At 36.4% G+C, this 21,597-nt stretch overlaps 1 protein-coding gene across 5 annotated transcripts in view; it reads right to left on the bottom strand.

Moving 5' to 3' along the window:
- Window positions 1-5,200: 5,200 nt before the first annotated feature.
- Window positions 5,201-21,597, bottom strand: part of EPS15 (epidermal growth factor receptor pathway substrate 15) — a 54,809-nt gene continuing 38,412 nt past the window's right edge. For 3 of the 5 annotated variants that reach the window (XM_064455097.1, XM_064455098.1, XM_064455099.1), the window contains exons 15-25: window positions 21,067-21,264; window positions 18,971-19,168; window positions 18,343-18,420; window positions 17,907-17,997; window positions 16,491-16,526; window positions 15,482-15,618; window positions 13,818-13,887; window positions 12,541-12,617; window positions 11,874-12,036; window positions 9,095-9,273; window positions 5,201-7,158 (exon numbers count right to left, since the gene is read on the bottom strand). In XM_064455097.1, coding sequence (XP_064311167.1) covers window positions 7,012-7,158; window positions 9,095-9,273; window positions 11,874-12,036; window positions 12,541-12,617; window positions 13,818-13,887; window positions 15,482-15,618; window positions 16,491-16,526; window positions 17,907-17,997; window positions 18,343-18,420; window positions 18,971-19,168; window positions 21,067-21,264 — 1,374 coding nt within the window. In that variant the 3' untranslated portion in view covers window positions 5,201-7,011. The remainder of the gene's footprint in view (window positions 7,159-9,094; window positions 9,274-11,873; window positions 12,037-12,540; window positions 12,618-13,817; window positions 13,888-15,481; window positions 15,619-16,490; window positions 16,527-17,906; window positions 17,998-18,342; window positions 18,421-18,970; window positions 19,169-21,066; window positions 21,265-21,597) is intronic. The other 2 variants (XM_064455102.1, XM_064455103.1) reach the window with 2 other exon arrangements.

Genomic DNA, 21,597 nt, shown 5'->3' with positions numbered 1-21,597 from the left:
GTTCCGTCAGGGCCGGGCCCGGGCCGAGGGGCCGCCCCCGCAGGTGAGCGGCTGAGGCAGCGCCCGCCCCGCTGCCGGCCCCGGGCTGCCCGGCCCCCGGCTGCCTCCCCCAGGGACACAGCGGCAGTCGGACATTTCAGTCGGAACCAGTGCGGGGCTGGGGGCGTGTGCTCTGCTGGGTGGGATGAAGGGCTTCAGGCCCTCAACTGCTCAGCTGAAGGGGAGGGTAGCCCCAAGAGCTGCTGTGAGGAGAACATGCATGATTAGGAGGTACTGGTGTAAGTGTCATTAATTCCTCTTGAGAAAAAACAGGAGGAAAATATAATTCGTATTGAGCCGAGTTTTAAATTACAACGTGTAGGCTAAGAGCCTGCTCCCCGGAAAGTGTTTGCCTGGGTGGAGCCCTCCACCCCAAAACACAATGGTCACTTAATTGCACAAGAGGAGTAACACCCAACAGTGCTTATCTTTCGAATTTATCAGTTTGTGAACAAATTATTTACTTCAAATTATTTTAAAGAGTAAAAAAAAAGCTAAACTTATTGAAATTACTAATAGATATGCAATACTGAAAAATAATATACGAATGGCCAAAGTAATCGCATCAGTCACGCAGCTCCAGGGATAAAAGTTAAGAAGAGATTAACGAAAGGAGTTTGTGGAAGGAAGCGAGCAGGGGAAAGAAGGCAAAGGTGTACACAGCAGAGGGAGTGGCAGGACAAACAGAAGGATGTGGTTGACATAAAGAAACAATGGGCACATTAATGAGAACAGTGGGTGTATAAGGTTAAAAAAAGAATTTATTAGCTGAACACCGACAATGTGGTCCGTGATGTGAAGAACAAGAGGTAGGCAGCAGGCCTGCCGCACGCTCCAGTGCACAAGTGGCAGCTGTTTTGAGGGAGAAGCAAAGACAACTGAAGAGAGCACACTTGATCCATATGAGCATGATTCTTTAGTTTGACAACAGGCAAAAATTCATGATTGTCTGATCTAAATGTTTGATTTAGCTAAATGAGGGATGTTGTAAAGGAGTGGTGACAAGCACCCTCACAGAGCTGTTTTGGTACAGATGCAAAACCGCATTTTTCAGCATAAAATACCTGTTACATACCTTTATCTTTTTTAAAAAAATTGTGAAGCTCATACATTCCGGCTTACAGCTTTCACAGTGAAGACAGACTTCCCGTGTAGATCTTTACTTTCGATACAGCCCATTTTCAACAGCCAGTCACATTTAACCTAAAGAACATTTTTATTAATACCCATCCCAGAATATACTCTAAATTGCTTTTTACAACTTTTAGGAATTCTATGTTGTAGGAGAAAGTTGTAAAAAGCTAAAACAGGACAGTTTTAATTAGTTATTCTCCTGAGCATATTATTGTCTGTTCATGAACAGAAGTAATGCATTTAATATCTGACTAAAATATTTTAAGATAAATTGATAGCATATTAAGGAAAGTTAGAGAATTTAAATCTATAACTAGCATTCAACTAGTACTTTTTCATCCAGTTTTTAGGATTCTGGGTCACTGGTTTGAACCTCAACCAAGTTATTTATTCAGTAAAAGTTATTACTGGATGTGGGCCCAAAATAGGATTAATACTCCAAACTCCTCAGAACTGTTCAGAACTTAAAGACCCTGGTCTATCTTACAGAACAGCATTTAAGAATAAGGAGGTATTAACAGAGCCTCAGATATGTATTTTAAAAAACCTACAAGAAAGATTTTAACTAAAAATCCATTAAGCCTTTCAAAATTAGGGTTTTTTCAATAGAAGTGACCACACCTGTTCATGTAAGATCTCAAGGGAGACTGCATCCTGTGAAAAACAAGACCTTTTGGCTTTGAATACAAAAGTTGAGTGCTACATAGTCTCAACAGAATAAATACTGAATCTGTCCACACAGGAAATTCAGTCTGAGAAAGTGGATCAGGATGAATCCTTTTATTGACTTGGGCATTCTCAGATACAAACCCAAGAAAGGTGAGTTTGCAAACAGTCTTACAAGGATCTCTTGCTGGCCAGTGCCAGCTGGGACAGACCTCTGAAATCAAAGGTAAGAATTTCATCCTGTATTATCAGCAACTAAATCCTCAAGCAATTTTTCTTGTTCAAAGCAGCACTTCTGTCAAATCTATTTCCAGTCACTTATATAGTCCTGGAGTGCAATTGGCTGCTCATACTAACAGAGAAAACCTTACATCATCTCTTCTACCTATAGGATACACACAAGTAAAATGCGATAACATTCCTTTTACTCTGCACTGTCTTTCTAAATTATAGCAGTTACATAATACACTATCAGACCCACCGTCATTTAGAAAACAGGAAACAGATTAGCATTAAGAAGTGGTTTGTCCAAAATCATTTAATAAATTGCCAAGAGATAACTAGAAACAACATCCTGACCTCTTGAATACACATCCAAACAATGCAGCATTTTTCCCTTCTATCAACTAGCTATGTGATCCCCTGCTTTAAAAACTAATGCTTGTTTTGAGTTTAAAATCTAAGGTCCTACCAGCTCTAGATATCTCAATTTCTGCTCAGAATACTTAGGAATTCCTGTTGTGCTAAGAATGGCAATGCAGCTGGTATTATTTATGTATTTTTTTGTTATTCATGTTTCTTTAAAGAGATTGTGGATGAAGATGACTTCTGTTTCAGGATATTACTGACCTAGACTTGAAGGCTTGTCACCTGACAAATTAAAAGGTACTTCCCATCTTTTCTGGCATAAGAGACACAGGCCAAAGTTTTCTGTGAAGCTTCCCACAAAAAAAACACAAGGGATTCTCATACTCATCTATCAGTCTGTAAGCACAAGAGGAAAGTACTTTTCGTTTTTTTCCCTCCCTGACTTTTCTCCACATACGAAATTCCTTTAACATTATGCTGTCTTCCCACCCTGCGTGGGTACTCAGTTCGTTCTGCAGTGAGTGCGGACAGCAGCTTTCTTCATTTTAGCCTCAGAACTACCTGGAAACACAAGCTTTCTAGCTCTTTTGGTTGCATGAGAGTTTAACTGGTGCTGTGAGTAGTGAAATATCATTAGGGCAGAAAGATGTGTTTCGTTGTTGCACCAAGGCTTAGGTGCTACGAGCTTGGAACGGCTGTCTCTTCCCAGCTGGTAGCTGTACCCTTAGCCACTGCCTCAGAGATCTGTTTTGCTTCCCCCTACTCTCCCACCTTTAAATTTTAATACCTACATCTTGCTGCCAACAAGGAAGACAACACACAAGTTATTCTGCAGAAGAGAGTTCAAGAGTTCAGTAACACTCATACAGGTAACTGAAGCTCCACCCTACCTACCAAAAGGGTAAGTTTCAAACTTGCATCAAGAAAGATGTACAATTTGGGAAAATTACTTCCAACACAAACTGTCAACTATCTGCTTTTAATTTGACGTTGTCTTGTGTTTTATAATCGCACAAGGGAAACAAATCCTCTTCCCTCTTATAAGAAATGGATGCATCTGAAAGCCAACGTTCACTCTAATTATCAATAGAATTAAATTAAAAAATATCCACTGCCATAAAATGGAATTCCATAAAAGAGAAGACATGTTACCAGTTTTTTGATCAGATACATTACTTTTTCAATTTCACCCTTTTATGAATGAAACCTGTTCACTCTACACTAAAAACATTATAATCTAAAAACTCTATCCATATTGCAAAAACATGAAACTGCACACCCACGCACACAATCAACTTTGACAATTCAGGCTAAAGCATGGCAAACATTTCAATACTAAAGTTATAATTTTGCTAAATATCGGAATTCTGAAACAATCTATTTAAATTTAAGTAGCTAAATTAAGATGTTGAGAAGTTAGTGGGGAAACAACAGCAGACAACATGGTTCTGAGAGCTGGAGGCTATTTTAGTGAAGAGGTACATCAGGTGGTGAGGGATAGCAAGGAAGTCCATGTGAACCAAAGAAACTGTTAAGTCCAATACTGAGTTCTAACACAACAGCTTTTAAGTACTAAGCAGAAAGGTTAGTATTATCTCTCACATCAAGTCTCCTGGCTTAAAATCCACTGTGCTGAAGCAGACAGCTTTCTAAAAAATTCCACTTTGAGTCCACCTTGTATGTCAGTTCCTTCACCAAGCACCTTTATTGCCATTTTATTCCTTGTCAATACTTCAGTGTTATAACAGACTTAACATTAATCCCCAGTATATTCTTCCAATACAGTTTCTAGTTAAGTTGCTTCAGGTAACTTGCATTGGAAAGGTAACTGTCAAGTGGACAACTCATCTGCTAGACATTAGATAATCTCTTCAATATTTTGAGTGCAATGGTATTCTGTGAATGCAATAGAAACCTTTATATGACAGAACTTCATACTATAGGAAGTGAAAGGAAGTGAAGAGAGGATATAAAATTATTCAAGATGATTAGCAACTATCTCTGGTTTCATGATAAAGAGTTAATGGACTGCGCACACAATTTTGAGGGGAGAGAGGGTTGAAAGCAGCACAATCACAGGCAAAATGCACCCCAGATGGAAGCCTGACAGGGGACTTACGAGGAAAAAAAATAGACAGCCTACAGAAGGTTTCAAATAGCCTTAAGAATGTGTGTGAACCTGATAAAATTAATGAAGATACTATGTGGCCTAATTCAACTGATGTCTCATTAAAAGAAAATAGGCAAAGAGATTTGGGTCCGCTTAGATGAGATATTAAAACTTAGCACTACTGTAACAAAAGGATCAGACATATGTAAACAGTTGCTGAAACTCCTAAACTTCTGATCAAACAGTCTATGCTTGACATAAAGGACACATAATGCAGACAGACATTTAGAAGAATTATATATGGTGCATCAAACTAAAGATCTCTGAAGCCCTGTATGTTGACAGCAGCCAGTAGAGGATGCTTCCGTATCTTCACAGATAAATCTTAAGTATCTAAACATTTGGGTTCTGCAACCCTTGTGCAGGCAAAAATCATTGGGCAAGAGTAGCCCGAGTTTTATTTGAAGCTGCCACAACTCCTAATGAAGCAAGTGACAGATGGGATTAGTGTGCACTTCGGCTAACCTCAAGATTCAGGCAACTTTTTTCTCTGAAAATTAACCTGCTCCCATCAGACTACAATCGTAGCTTTATATTGTTTGCATTACATTTACGTGTTGCTTTACAGCTCACAGCACCCTTTTGAATAAAATAGGCAAACAGTTCACGCTTATGTACTTAAACTTTATTTCTTTGTAATTACAGGCTATTGTTAGATTTTTTAAACAAAAGGGAAGTCTATAAATAGAGGCTAATCCCACCTGAACAAGTTGGTTTAAAAAAAAAAAACAACCCAAACAGTTAAAACTTCATAAAGTAATGCCATTTAGCTCACAGCAGTGGTTTGTTGGTAGTCTGAGTAAAAGTACTATAGTCAGAGTCAGTAACATGAAATGTAACATCAAATGACTCAAAACTTTAAATTCCATAATGGAAAGCAGGAATATATATATATAATATATACATATAATATTGTGTTGGTCCACTGAGTATACATTTTTAACAAAAGATAAGAAACTATGTAATCCAGTTAAGCATATGGTTTGCAAGATTAGTGTACACTCATTACAAAGATGTATAGATGATACTATTTATAACTATTTAATACTTGCAAAAGTTGAAGTTACTTTTTTGAGCAGGTGTTTATATGCTCATTTCCCAGTGCAAAAGAAAAGCCATCCCAGTCAGGTTACCCATTTTTCCTGAAAAATCGAAAACTACCCTCAAAATCATGCAACAGCAGCCTTGATCGGTAATGGGAAGAGCTTAAAATACTGAAGCATGGCCAAGTTCTCAATCTCATCAAAAAGGGGAGTTCTACCCCTTTCCCATCAGTGCAGATTGTTGAAACACTTCAATTTCCTCAACAGAAATGCCACAGGTTAAAAGTGCAAGAAAAAACCCCAATCTCTTGATGTTTAGGCTGCTGCCATTCATTTTTCTTAGATAGGGCAAAAGATTTTGGAAATTATTTTAATGAAACTGATTCTCCAAAATAAAGTTCTTTCAAAATGAACAATAAGTTATTTTTATTAAGTTATTTTCATTAGCATTCTATCAATCCTACTCTGACTCAGTGACCATAAAGAAATTATTCAGTTTAAGGTGCAACTATCAGTTGGCATTCAATAAATTACATATACAGAAAACAACTGTGGTTAAAAAAAAAAACCAAACAAAAAACAACCCAAAAATCAGACTACCTGCTTTTATTTTCTATTCTCAATCCTATTTCAAATTGAACTTATTAACTTGCCAGTTCAGCTGCATATTTCACAGGCAAAAGTGGCTCAAATAGCAGTGGGGTCTCATAATTTGACAGTCATCTTGGCCAACAGCAAATACACACGAATCTTCAACTTAACGGCTTTATAAAACAAAATAACAGGTCTGTCTTAAAAACCTATGACCATGCAAGAAAAGCATTAAAGATTTCAGAAAGACACACTCTTTCTGATGTAGACTCCATAAAGATTGTTATTTCAAATCCAAACGTAGAATCTTCGGTGAACAGAAAAATCTATATGCAAACACATAAAATAAAGCACTCCACAACTCTGGCATTACTAAAATCTCTTTAGAAGAATAAAAGGTTTGAAATGGCTGACTGCTTGATGGGAGACAGTCAGCCATGACAGAATAATTGCTATATTCACTTTATGCTCAATTACCAACTGCTGACTGATTACAGTCAAACTACAATCTCACTACCTGCGTTTTAAACTGATTTGCTTACAGCTCGGAATAGTACTTTGTTCTCCTGAAAACTTGAGAGAAACTGAATGCTAAACTTAAGTTATTCAAACAATAACCAAAAGGATTGAATTTAGCAGAAACATTCACACCACTTTCAGAAATTTTAAACCTTTCATAGTTCCTTGTATATACGTATTTTCTGATTAACATTTAAATAGGTTAGGTATTCAGGAAAGGGGACAAAACAGCTGACATAAGACAAAATCTTATACTAAACTTCATGCTTCTGAAATTTCAGATTTACTGAGTGCAATAGCCAGTTCCAAGTCTTCTTGCTCTTGCTGTTTTAGTCTTGCCAGTCTTTCTTTCTCTTCTCTCTCACTTTCCCTCTTAGCCCATTCAATCATGTCTTCCTCAGTAGAATACTGCATTTTTAAAAGACAAAATAAACCAGATTAATAATACAATGAAAACTAACACTGTCCAAGTCCTTGGTTTAAGGGCCAGTTACAGTTTTAGAAAATATTGTATATATTCTGGTCTTCAAATATTACTTGCTTTTTTATTTTAATACACTTAAGATTAGCTTAGTCTAAGGTTTAACTATTAAGAACTGCATTGAAGTTGATGTATTTTTATGAAATACACCATGTTTCAAAATTCAATATCAAGTTTCAAAAAGGTTACTGAGCAGAAAGTGCTATAATCTAAATTCAAACTATTTTGGATAAAAACCAGTCTATATAAGAAAAATTTTTAATAAATCAGGAAAGTATTTTGCAAAACACACCCCTATCCACACTGTGGGACATCCTGATTTACCCTAGTTTCACTAGGGATGATTTTTCCAGGTGACAGTGACTGCGAAAATTAGCTGTAGAATGACTGGTTTTAATTGTGCAGATGAAAAACACTCCTGCCAAGAAGCAGCAAAATAATAAGCTAACTCTACAGTTAGAAGCCTAGTAGTAACGTAGAGAAAGGTCAGTGTGATACAAGAGGAAAGAAAACAAACAAAACAAAACCAAAAAACACCAAACCCAAAACCCAAACAGATTCTTTCCATGTACGTTGATGTGAACAGAATGTGAACTGAATTTCTGTGGTACAATGACTATAAATCAGAGACAGTTAAGGATATCACCTTAAATGAAATACTAAAGATTATTCTAAAGTTTGTTTCTAGTCAGCATGCAGAAAAGCCAAGAGGTAGGTGAAGCCCATGTCTTCATGAATGTCCCAATGTTAAGTATGAAAGGGTTATTATAATATACTCCAGCTAGTTTCTGCTTTAAGCTGCTTCTTTAGGAAATAACTATAGAATAGCTTGAGCTTTCTCCATAGTTCACTTAATATTTCCAGTAATCGTAGCTGGAAAATAATACTTTTTCCTTCATAAAGAGAATGAATGTTTTTGCTTTATATTCCACATTTCACATTCTCTCCTCCAAACTCGCTTCTCAGTCCCTGTAACTGCTAACAGTGATCAATAACAGCAATTCAGAAATTGTCATGCTACAAGACACATCAACCAGCGCAAGACGATTTTGAGAGCCTGTCAATCCTCAGTTTACTTCAATCAAGCACATAGTTTATTAGGCCTGAAAATAAAAAAGCTGTATGCTCAAGATACTGTAAACGCAAATTGCATTTAACAGGTATCAAGCTTGAAAATGAGATGACATCTTTCAAAACTCCTATTTGCAAAAGCTCAAAAGAGAAAAAAATTATATATAAAGGCATGCACAAACCTTTAGATTTGCTTCTACTGCTTTGACACCACGACTTCTATGAAATGGATTCTGGTTATAAAAAGACACTTACTACCTTTTACTTCATTATACGTAAGTCTGGAATTTACTAGCTGTTCAAAACTCATCAAATTATACTTCATTAACATACACCGTTATGAGGCTGTTTATCAGTATTTCAGTACATTGAAATTATGACCAAAGAGTTCAGTGACAGCTAAATTAAAATCACACCTTTTGTTTTATTTTTAATTGGATAGTTAACAATGTGCTTGTTATAGATACAGAATTTAAATCTGCTGCATGTTCTGATAAAATTAATAATCCTGAGAACATATATATTTTAAAAGTCCTATTTTCTAAAATCTAGGAGGCCTCCATAAAAAAAACCAAACTCAAAAGCAATGCAATTTTAACATTAGCTACAACATTTTGTAGTATTTTGTTTTAGGACAGCCTCAGCTGTAAACTAAATGTAAATACTGTTTTAACTGGAAGCAATATCCCTTTTGTACATGGGATATGTTTTAATATTTTAAATTAAAGACTTCAGTGTGAACAATTCAAAGCTGTCATTATACTGAAACAAATGTAAAAAGTGTTTACTCACAGTACTGAAGTTTGCAAAATTGTTGGGGTCAGCCTCTTTACTGATGCTGGTGGGAGCAAATGGATCACAGAATAGATCTGCTTCTTGTTCTTTGGGAATGTCTGGGGTGGGGAAAGGCTGAAATGGATCGCTCGGTTTAAAGGAATCTGAAGAGTCTATTTGATTGATAGGTCTTTTCCCTTAGATTAAAATGAATTTAAAATGAATTTAAGATAGCAGGTAATAACATGCCAAAAATAGTAAAAAAAAAAAAACCAAAACCAAATTCAGAAGCTACTTGGAATGCAACCTCTTCTAGTGAAGTTGCAATGACTTCAGGGGAAGGGTTGCCAATTTAAAAAAATGAGGGTATGGTCCACAGTTTCTTAAAGGGTAATCAGATAAAAAGGAACACATGTATGTTCATGAACGCATGTGTTCAAGAACACAGTTATGTACTAATTAATTAGTCTGTGAAGAAAATTTCTAACAATTTTGAGCTCCTATTCTATCAGCACAGTTTCTTCTCTATATCCATGATCATTCCAGCAAGGCTCTTCTATTATTTGTTCGGATCAAGTTAACACAATTTCATTCAGAGACCAGAAACATATTTGTAAGTCTGCAAAACACCATGTCTTCTCACTACGGTAACACCTGGAATTTCTGTAGCTTTTAAACTAACAGAATGAAGAAGTACGATAACAAGCAATCACAGGCTTAACTATTTTGTTAATCCTTGCCTAAGTAGCTGCAGATATAACAGAATCAGGCACAAGCCCCCACTTATCTTGTTCTTTTTTCAGCTTAACCCCAGTCAGCTTTCAACACCTTTGAGGACATTAACCCAAGTACTTCCAAGAATAGCCGAGCTGAATTTCATCCCACCGTTCCCTCCATATGTTACTGCTTACAGAAGAGGTTTCACTGCAGATTCTTGAATTCAACTAGCGGGTTCTGCAAGTGGTTTGACACTTAAAATCGGCATATTTTAAAAACTTTCTTCTGTTGCCATTTTAAACTGCAGAACTGAACCAAAGTTCTTATTATTTTGCATATCACTGTTGCAAGATAGTCTAAAAATTCTTTCATAGGCCAAAAGAGATTCTAATTTGGCAATGATTTAGAGAATACCCCCTTGGGAATATACAGTTTATTTAGACACTTCACAGATAACCTTGCCATGATAGGTCTCACTCACTGATGATGACCTATTACTGGCAAACGATGCAAGTCTATTTCTTGAATAATGTGGGAGAATCAGCTTCAAAGGACATCTAGGGCATTTTATTTCTACACGGGAAGGGTTAATAAATGTAAGAATACGAAGTATATAATCTCCAAATCTGTCCAAAGAGTCATGAAATGAGGTTACTTATCAGTATCTAGAAAGGCAACGGATTTCAGAGGCAAGCAGCCAGCCTCCTGCACACTTTCCAACACTATGACAAATTAAGAGAAAGATTTTGGGGCATTTCTTTGAAAAAGCATTCCCTTGTTTTGAATCAGACCAAGGGAGTAATTAAAAACAAATACACTTAATTATCTCTATTTTTTATTTCTATTAGGAAAGTAATTTATTGGGAATGGTTGTCAACATAACCACAGTATCAATTTTAATAAGTGCAGATCAAAACAGGCTACTTTTTTTCTAGTCATCTATTGATAAGGATGCTGCCATTCTGCCACTAGAAGCTTGCCTTCTAAAGTGGATCTGTACACCATGTCTTAGCTACTCCCATTCAATGAAGTCAGAAATCCTTTTTTTATTTTAAACAAGGATGACCATGAGGAAACACCCTCAAACATTCAAATTATCATCACTTGTCCTGTCAGCTGTTTCGATGTTATTTACAACGAAACTGATTATTTGCAAGGCATAAGCATGAACCAGATCTCACATCAACATTAGAAATTAAACAGCTGAGTTTAAACTTTAGTAGTATAATCCTACATTTACTGTGCTCCCCTTCTTTTGAGGAAAAAGATGAATACATGTGTAAGTTTTATGCTACACAGTTTTCCAAAACACCTTAAGATTCATTCATATAATGCAATAGTGAAAAAATGATGCAGTAGTTTTTAAAGAAAATAAAACAAAGGACAGGAACTTGAATACTAGTAATATATTTTCCAATCTATGCAAAAAAAATTGATAGGAGTCTGTTGTAACATGGGCTTGTTGCAACCACAAGAAGGTGTTGTTATCTTTGATAATCACAGCCTTTTCTGGAAAGCAGGGTGGTTTGTGTCATAGGGTAGACCAGAGGACTCGGCTATCACTGAACAGAAAACAACATAGGAAGCTTGGGTTTACTACTGTTACATTGGCTATGTTTACTACTACAGACATCTGGCAAGGCCACCTGGGAAAAGTTAATCTGAAAACATGACACAGTCATTTAACCCTATTTAATTCATCTTTGCATTAAAACCAGAGGTTTTCCAATAGATATAACACACTGAATTCTGACTTTAAGCAAAATTTAATGCAAGATTCACAATGTATCACATTAGTAACCATTTAATTTGCAGCCATGCTATGTTCTTGCAGATACTTGTAATAACTCGTTTTTTCCCTGTTTTCTAAATGCTTTCTCTCTTCAGAAAACGAACTACGATCCCAAACACCATGCAAAATTCAACTCTGAGGAAACCACCACCAGATCAGGAACAGACTTGTTTCACATCTTGCTCATTCATTCTAAATTCAGACAGTTCACCATCCCCTCATCATTATTGTCCCACTGCCAATATTGAAGAAGGTAATTGTTAACAGCATCTCAGTATCAGCTCTTACCAGGTGGTGGTGGACAGGGCCTCGTGGGAGTTCCTGTTTTAGGGGGCAATGCAGGAGGAACGTCCTCAGTTTTAGCTGGTGGTTCCTCAAATACATTTTTAGTTATGATCACATCGTTGACAGAACCTGATGTGGAATTGCTAAAGGGATCTTCGTTGTTGGCCTTCAACAAACAGAACAGCAACATACACATATTCAGTGCAATTCTACAAATACTTCCCCTTCTTTTCAATAATGCAATATTTTTTTAGAATTGGAAGTTTGGACTAAGACAAAAAGAAAATACTTTTGTTTGTTTTTAAACATACCATCGACATACTCCAGGAGATTGAAAATAAGAAAAAATCAGGAATGGAAAGTGAACAGCAATATAAAGCTGAGTGCAGTTATGCATGCAAAAGTAATACTTCTGCTGTTAAACTCAGCGAATTTTTTTTTAAAAAATTACTTCAAATATACAGAAAATACTCATAAAGCCACAAAGATTATATTGCATTCTTCACAATAGAATTGCAGGACGATTTATTATAAATACCTTTTTTTCAAGAAAGCCATTATAAATTTTTAGTAGTGGCAAAACTCTAATGAAACTGTGTAGAGAGATTACGCTATGTCTTGTCACTGCAGTTTCATGCATTTTCTATGAGTGGCAATAGCTTCATATTACCTTTGACAGCACGCTGAAGTCAGCAAAGCCAGTTCCAAAGGATTCATTTCCAAACAGAGAGGCAAAGGGGTCTGTAGCTAAATACACACAAATCAAGCAAACATAATGAGATTAAAAGTTAAATATGAAAGAGATTGAAAAAATTCCCACCAAAAAAAATAGCAACTCTTACATATTTTGCAGCATAGACTAATTCAAATTAAGTATTTTACAAGATGGGCACTAAGTTATTAAGTAGCTTTTACAAACACACTGTCAACTGCCGATTAAGAATAGTAATTCTCCTGAACAGGGAGTAATTAAAAAGAAATACTGGTATTCTGGTTTCCTACATTAAAAAAAAGTTAAATTCCACTGAACGTATCAAACAACCATTCTCCTGGATGTTCTGCTGAGATACATCTATGTATATACACAGAGGTATTTTTTGTGTGCATACACCCATAAATATACATACACAGACATATATATTTATGAACACGACCAAGAGCTCACTTCTGACTGTAGGACCACTTGTGGAATAAAATATCTAAACCTTGTATCATCTCAATCTAAATCAACAGTACCCTCTTATTCTCATGTCCCTCAAAATATGTAAAAATGGCTATTCTACTGTAAAGCAATTAGTGCACTGTCTCTACCAGTACTCACTTCTGCATCTTCAGAAAATGGCTTTTTTTCCCCCTACAATTAAACTGAACAGGTTTACAATATGAAATAACACATGGGTTCATGTTTTGGAATACCACTTGTCAGTGCAACTTGGGAAAATAATGGATTAGAGTCTTCCCTAAAACATCTTTAGCCCTCAAATGAGGGAGGGTCATAGCAAACCAAAAGAAGCAAACTAACAGTAAAAATTTTTAAGTAGTTATTCTATCCCACATCTCCTCTTTTAGTACAAAGCTGTTTTGTATGTTACTTAGAACGTAACATGGAATCTCTAAAAACAACCCTAATGGGTAGCAGTACAAACCATTCAAATAGTCAAAACACTCAGATCAGGATATTTCACCAGGTTTAGGTAAGGCAGAGGAACATTTTTGCAGAATCAGCCTTCAGTGGTATGCGCTAAAGATCATGAGACAGCTTTGTTTTATAAAAACAAGCCCCTGCAAACTTGCACTTTATGTCATGCTTTACAGGAAAATCCAGAAAATATAGTAAATCCCTAAAATACTCCATTACAAATTCAGTTGAATGACTGGAAACAAAAAATAAGCAAAAGCAAATAAAAATAAAACCCAAGAAGTCTGATCCATATAATCTACTTTTACCTAGATCATTTGATGTAGTAACAGCTGTTCCACCAGGGGCAAAAGGGTCGTTCTTCTTTGATATCTCTGTCTAAAATTAAAAAAATCCATTTGGAGGGAAATTTGGTTTTCAGCTTAAAAAGATTCCTCATTTTAAGACTACAATCACAATTTATTTCAGTTTAGAAGTTTTGAGACAAAGTATTTTGGATGTAGCTTTTATCAGCATCAGTAAACAAGTCCTTTAACAGAAACTCCTCCTTGGAACAGTGATTTCTATTTTCAAAGGACAGAAAAGTACAGTAAGTGCACCATACTTGGTAACCACTAACACAAAATTTAAGAATATCTAACATTCATTTGGGTCTCAGATTTCTACAACCAGAGCCCTCTTCATGAAGATATAACAAGATATCACCACAAAGATGCAGTAAAGCATTTAAGATGAGTGCATAACTTAACTTCAGAAATACAGACCTCACAAGAATCAGCTGCTAATCTCATGCCATAGCTCTGACCCTTTTTAAATTTTTTTCCCTTTTCTATATTTCTCTTATTATCAGACCGCAACACGACCAATAATTGGCTATATCAGAATATTAAGACTTGGCAAAGGATAGCATGCTGACTAAGTATTGAAGTTTGTAGAAAACCAATTTTTAAGGTTGGAGGTGTGGGCTGTGGTGTGTAATATTACCTTCAGATCTGCATAACGTGCACACCACATGGAAGGACAGGAACACCACTGTTAGGGGCAGCAATTTCTCACTGTCTTGGCTGTTGTGGGTTTGTCTCAGGCATACTCTACAGCTACTTAAATTCCTAATCCTAATCCACACGTATCTAAATTTCAAATATGTGTAAACACATTTTATACACAAACAAAATTGGAAGTGAGGCATGAACGGAAGCAGTATGGAGAAGGAAAGGAGGTGGCAAAAGTATGAAGATAAACTTGTGACATGAAGAATTTAATCTTTCAATTGTTTGTCTATCAGCCCTAAATATTACCTCATCTTCAAGTTCTACCATACATCAGAGAAGGTTTCATGCCCAACTCTACCTTATTATAGGCTCGAGACTAATCAATAACTGCTCAGTTATAATGTGAACAGCTAGAAGTTACACCTAAGTACATTTGAAAGATTCAGTAAGAATCTCCACATTATGAGAGGGCTTCAATGACTCTTATTAAAAAAAAAAACCACACAACAAAACCCAAACAACATATGCCTATAGAACAACTTGACTTTTCAGAAGTGAAATCCCATACCATATCAAATTTCAGATAAGATACAGAACATACTTATTGATCCTTTAAAGCTTTGAGGCAAAAAATCAAGTGTCTCAACATAACTTGGTGAGATTAATCTTGGGTTTCTTTCAATGTTTATTAACTTCCACCAGCTATCAGCAGAGCTCAGTTCATTACTCTCGTATGTTCTTATCTGTGGAACAATGAAGCTCCACACTGAAACATTTTTATTTTTACTTCTATTTCACCTGTGACTATTTCTATAAAATAGAACACACACAAAAAAGACAAGACAGAGCCACAGGATAACACATAACCTTTTATCTATATGATAAATAGCAGCATTTCAAGGCATTACCTAATATACAAAATAGGTTATTTTGCCCAAATCATATATAGAATGAACTAAAATTAATTCTGTCAAACTTACTGTGATATTATTACTGTTGTCTGCAGTGCTAAATGGATCGGTGCCAGCAGTCGCAAAAGGATCAGTGGAGGATTGTTTGAAAAAACAGTCAGCTGCAAAGGGATCTGAGCCTTTGAAGGGATCACCACCAAATGGATCTAAAAAGCAAATATCTCATTAACATTCCTGCTAGCTTTACTTAGCTTGATATCTTAAAATCTAAACATTATATTGCTTTTCTCATACTGCAAGAAGGTGACACATTTAAGACCAAAGATCTCTGAAGTATGAAATTCATCCGTGAATAATTTGTGTTCTTGTGTTCTGTGATCCAAAACATTAGGCAAGCCAATGTTTTCTGTACATCATGAGAACTTTGGATGGTGCCAGTGTTTCAGTTCCAGAATCATCTAAGCGAACAGGTTCTTTCACCAAGCACCCCTAAAAAATTAAGCATTTTCCAAAACTTAATGTTTTTCAGAACTCTCCTACCCTCCTCTCCTTCACTCCCCAAGCACAATTGATATTTTCTTATTTGGCACTTGGTACACAATGCTATTTTGCTATATCCTTCCCACTGGTCATTTTGGTTTTTTGTCACCAGTAACTCCATTCAGGACCAAATAACACAATGACATTGCCTATACAGCCAGCCTCAATAGAGGCTTCCCACCTTTTTCAATATTTACTGCTAAAGAAAGTTGGTAAGTTAAGAGTCATTAAAAGAGTACAGTCTTATAACTTTGCATATAAAACAAGCAGCAAGAGTTGGTTGGGGGCCTTCCATTCACCACCTTCATGTACTTAAACCCCAACTACAGACACTACTAACAGCAAGAGAGAGGTTCACTGGCAATGGGCTTCCCTGAAAAACTTTAACACAAGTGGCCAGCTGCTACTGATACACATCCATCCTGGGGTCACTTTTTGGGTCATTACCACCTTTTTGTGTGCTGAAAGTGGTGACACTTTTCCCAGGATTTGTTTAGGGGGGGGAAAAAACCCCACATTAAAAGTTAAAATTACTTACCAATCTTCCCAAAAGGGTCATCTTTGAAGGGATCATCTGTTAAAAAAAAAAAGTGACTTGTAGCTTTTTAATCATAAAGCATGTACTGAGTTGAAGTCTTTCAGATACAAACTCATTCCTGCTAGAATTTAAACAACTCTCGCTCAGAGGAACAGCTGCACTATTTTCAGTGGAACTACAAGAGCTAGCATTAGACAATGCAAATATTCATCAAGTAGCTTGTTACCAGCATGAAACACATACAAAAGCAGCCATCTCAAAAATGCTTTTCTGTTGGCTATTGTCAGTAAACACCCACATTTTGTGGTATTTACTGCTATGGTAATCCAGGCTAATCACTGATAGAAGCTTAGTCCCAGTTTTGATAATTCTCACAGGCATCATGGATGGTAGCTTTTAAATGTTCATTTCTGTACTGGATGCATGGTCCAAACTGCATCGATTCTACTCCCTCATCTACATCGGAGACACACAGATGTTCTGCGTCTTAGCTGTAGGTAATTCAGTCCCGAACATACTGAGCACACAAAGCCCAAATGGTTGGCTACTAACAGACATACCTTTCTCCTCTGAAAGAAAGGCTGTGTCACGTGCCGTAAGTAGGATCACTTCAATATAAATAAAAATCAAGTAATATCTACATAGAAACATCCAAAGTGTTTTAAATTAGTTTAATTTATTCATTAAAAGTATTAAATCTGCACTGACAGTTTTTCAGAAGCCAAGTGATCTGAAACATGTAGCTTATTTTCCTTTCAAAGTGATACCAGCCAAATTGATGATGATTCTGAAAGCATGTAAAATCATATTAATGTGGCTGAAAACATCTGCTTCAGCAGTTCATCCAAATTAACTCCCCTTCTTCAAGTGGCTCCATATAGAGAGATCCCTTCTTTCCAACATAAAAGAAAAAAATCAGAGCAACAGCATTCATAAGTTGCAAGTTCTTAAAATAAAGCATAGCACTTCCACAAGACGAACAGATGGTGCAGTTCCACATTACCTTTTTCTGAGTGCCAAACTTACCACAAGTAGGCCACAGCCATTCACTCTCAACCACCCACACCCTCCCCACACCACAGCTCACTGAACCCTCAGTTGATCTGTTTGTGGAGCTGTGCTGTGAATGGGAGGGGAGGTAAGAAAGGTACCCAGGAAGAGTGGTGAGGGAAAGGTGCAAATTTTCACAGCTAATTAGAAAGTGCAGATGAAGGAAGGAGAAATATCTTGGAACTCTCATTTCCATTTTTGTAATGCTATTGGCTCCACACTCCTGTCACTCAAACACCTTCACATTTATTCTATAAAGAGCAGTTCCAGGGTGAAGATTAGCCTGAGATGTGCTCATACAAGACCTGCTTCTGCTCATACAAGACCTGCTTCTGCAAATCTGCACTTAGAGAAAAGTTTACTTACTGCCAACAAAAGGGTCAGACTGGAAGAACTCTAAGCTGGCTTCAGAAACTAGGTCAGGCAATGGATGAGATTCAGCATCAAATGGATCTTCCTGGGCAATGCAAAAGAAGTAGAGAAAGGTATTAAATTTAAGACATGCAGGACAGAAAACACTTATGTTATCTTGCATTACCATTCCATAGTTTCTTAAAGCTGAAAAAAAGAGACAGCTAGAATTCTACGTAATTCCTCAAGGGAGATCCAAAATATTTCTCAACAACAACTTGCCTGCTATATAAGATGAAATGTTTTCATGACACTAAATAAAAACAATAAAAAATGACAGGTTTATTTCTCTGTTGTTGACCATGGTGCAAGTGACATGCAAGCCTGAAACAGTTTAACTAGGATTTTTTAAAATTTCTTTTTTCTTCCCCCCAGATCTGAACAAACTCACTTTTTTGGGAATAGTTGCAGCTGGGGTCTCTTTCTCTTCTTCCACAACAGAGGCTGTTGTTTCAGGACTATTCCTTACCTACAGAAGGATAAAAGCAATTCACCATAAATAAGTAAATAGAAGACTACAAAATATAATTTTTTAAGGATTGAACAGCTAAAAGAATATACTAAAGGATACTTAAGAGATTCATACATATTATAAGAGATACTGAAGTGTACTGTAAACCCTGTGAAAGTTTAAGAAAAAAACCCGAGAAACTACTGGGACATAAGGAGGGATGTTTAAAGCAAGACAGTGTTAGATTTTCTGTACCATTCCTTATTCCCTTCTTGTTGCACCAACTGGAGACAGCTGCTCTCCTTTAGTGTTAATTCTACTATTCAATTTATTATATTTTGCTTTGGAAACAAGTACAGAAAAATTTTTATTGCTGCTTTCTAGCCAAGCTAAAATTGACTCCTTTTCTGCTTATCAACTTTCAGACTGCTGAAACATAGTCCCTCAGAATAACACCCTGAAATTTCACTTCTGTGTTTAAAAACATAATCAATCTTGATACATTCTTAACTTATTCCAACTTCACAGCTGCATTGCATCATGATCAAGCAGGCAAAACACTACTCACTGGAGACACACTGTTAATTGGTTCATCTTCTGCTATACTTTCCCGTTCAGCATTCTCATTAAGGTTAGCAGTTTCACTGCTGCTGTTGCTAAGACTAGAATGATCCGCAGTTCCATTAACAAGTGTATTATGTAGCTGAGAGTGCCAACTAAACTGGTTATTTTCCAATTCTTTCAGCTCAAGAAGTTTTGTCTGCACCTGTAAACAGAAATAAATGTATATGCATCAGTATGGCAGTACACAGAAGCTATTATATGACCATCCCCTCTTATATACAAGATGGAAGTCAGATGTGTCAAATTCTTATTTTCAAAAGCAAAGATATTAAGCCCCACATTCTTTCAAAGGGTGAAATTTGAGAAATAAGCACAAATCTCCTTCAGAAGAGATTTAATATAGTTGAAGGATGGACCTGAGAACCCTCTCCTGCCAAGGAAGCAGACTGCATCACTGGCAACATCAAGACTTGTTGCTTTGTTTCTACTCAAACTCATGAGAAGAGTTGCAAAGCTTTCAGGGTTTTCTTGTTTGATTGGCTTTGTTTGGGTGTTGTTTTGTTTAATTATGCATTTGTCTCGAACTCTAAATTAAGGCGGCTGCTTTAACAGAATTCTAATCTTCCAAGAAGATTCATTACCTTCTCCCATGTGACTTCTACAAAATCCACAGTATATCTTCCTAAGCAGTTACATCCACATGTTATTATTTCAGCAATATGCTTAATGCAGTACCTCACAGCAAACATTTACAACCAACCTGCCAGTTATGAAGGAATTATTAGATTTGGCAGATTATGCAGAAGGATGAACATAGTTCAGATATTTAGACATCTAAATCCCGCTGGCTTCTGCTAGGTGAGTCACCTAATAGAGTTATCATTCCCTTGCACATGTCACAAGTCAGGTGGCAGCAAAGACAACACCAGGTGTCTTTCAAATACACTGACCTCAGACCAACTGTTAGAAAAATCTTCCCTAAAGCACTAAAGCATCTATTGTTCATTATGTGAGCCAAGAGCAATAAAATCAGGAGTACTAATATAAAACCTATTTTTAAAAATGCTTGTAGTACAGTCAAGCATGAACACTTGTATTATAAGCCTCAAATCTGTTCACCACAGATACCTCTTGCTAGTATATTAATATTGAAATAGCACAACCTTCTCTCTATCTGTGATGAACCAAAAGGAAAATCCATTTACTTCTCCATTTCTAAATGTCACAGCTGAATTTCAAAATTATGAATATGTTATAAGGCTCTTAAACAGAAGACAGTGTTCCTGCATGAACACTAGCAGTGGAAGTCATAAGGAAAAAAATTGTTAACAAGTTACAGACATGAATTGCGTGACACGACCAATTCAAAAGTCAGCCACCTCTAGGGTTCCAAGTTAATAGGAAGGCTTTTTGTTTTGTTTTTAACTCAATAGTGGTGTCACTCTGGCTAATATATTAGGCAGCTGGCAAGACAGAGAAGAATGATGAGGAAAGGGTGTGCAAGCAAACCCACTGAAATAATAATAAATCACTGATTACAGAAAGGAGCTAGAAGTGTTCCTTTAATATAACAGCAGCACCTCAAAGGACCATTCTCTGCTTTAAAACAGTGCAGCCATCTCTCTGCTTCTCAGTATCTAGTCTTAATCCAATTGGTTCTTACACTCACCTTACTTTTCTCCTTCAACAGTGCACTAAGTAAATGTTAGTAATTTTATACCAACTTCACATAAATTGAAGAGTAACAAGAGCGTGCCCCAGGCCACAGCTGAGGAAGAAAGATTAAATAACTACTGGACACAAAATTTAAACATGCATTATCCATTTTTCATTCATTACATTAAGACAACTTATTTATGAAGTATAATAAATTAATCCTTTTTTATTAATAAAGCTTGGAGAAAAATCATGAAGTATCTTGATTGACTTGAGTCAGCCCCTAAGAATTCTAACAACTATTAGCACAGAACACATGTGTAAGCAACTGAAGACAGGAGCAAACAGTGAAGAAAAAAGAAACAACGCCCTCCCCTTAAGAAAAACCACAGTAAAGGTTGCCAGCTACAAAAATTTTTTTTTTGGTCTTTCACACTGCCTTACTGAATTGATTTCCTGTTGTGAATCCTGCAGATGTTGCTGAAGAGGTCCCAGCTGTGCTTTCCCAGACTCTATGCAATGCTCAAGCTCTGCAGTTTCTTGCTGCAGGCGACTCAGCTCCTCTTGAGCTTTGGTCAGTTCATCCTCATATGCTGAAATCTTTGATTCCTGGCTTGTTATTTCAGCCTTCAGCATGGCAATCTAAAGCATGAACAAATATTTCAAAGCCAAATAAAAACCACACCTCCAAACACATCCAAGTACTCTTACTTATAACCATAAGAAGTAAAAAGTTCATAGCCATTGCAGACATTATAGATTATACCTGAATGAAAGGTTAATTCCTTATTGGTCTCAATAAGATCATAGTATTCTAGCGGTTTTCCTCACCAACAGATATTTCTAATCCTGAAAACATCATTTTAGACCTTAAGGAAAAATTATATTTTTATATTATAAAAAATCTACATACCTGTAAGATGATTTTTTTAACCACTAAGGAATCAGTCCCAGTAGCTAGTGCTTCTAATTACA

Source organism: Phalacrocorax carbo, chromosome 6 (assembly GCF_963921805.1).
Source record: "Phalacrocorax carbo chromosome 6, bPhaCar2.1, whole genome shotgun sequence".
NCBI lineage: Eukaryota > Metazoa > Chordata > Aves > Suliformes > Phalacrocoracidae > Phalacrocorax > Phalacrocorax carbo.
Note: the sequence above shows the minus strand (reverse complement) of the source record. Positions and strands in the feature narration are given on the sequence as shown.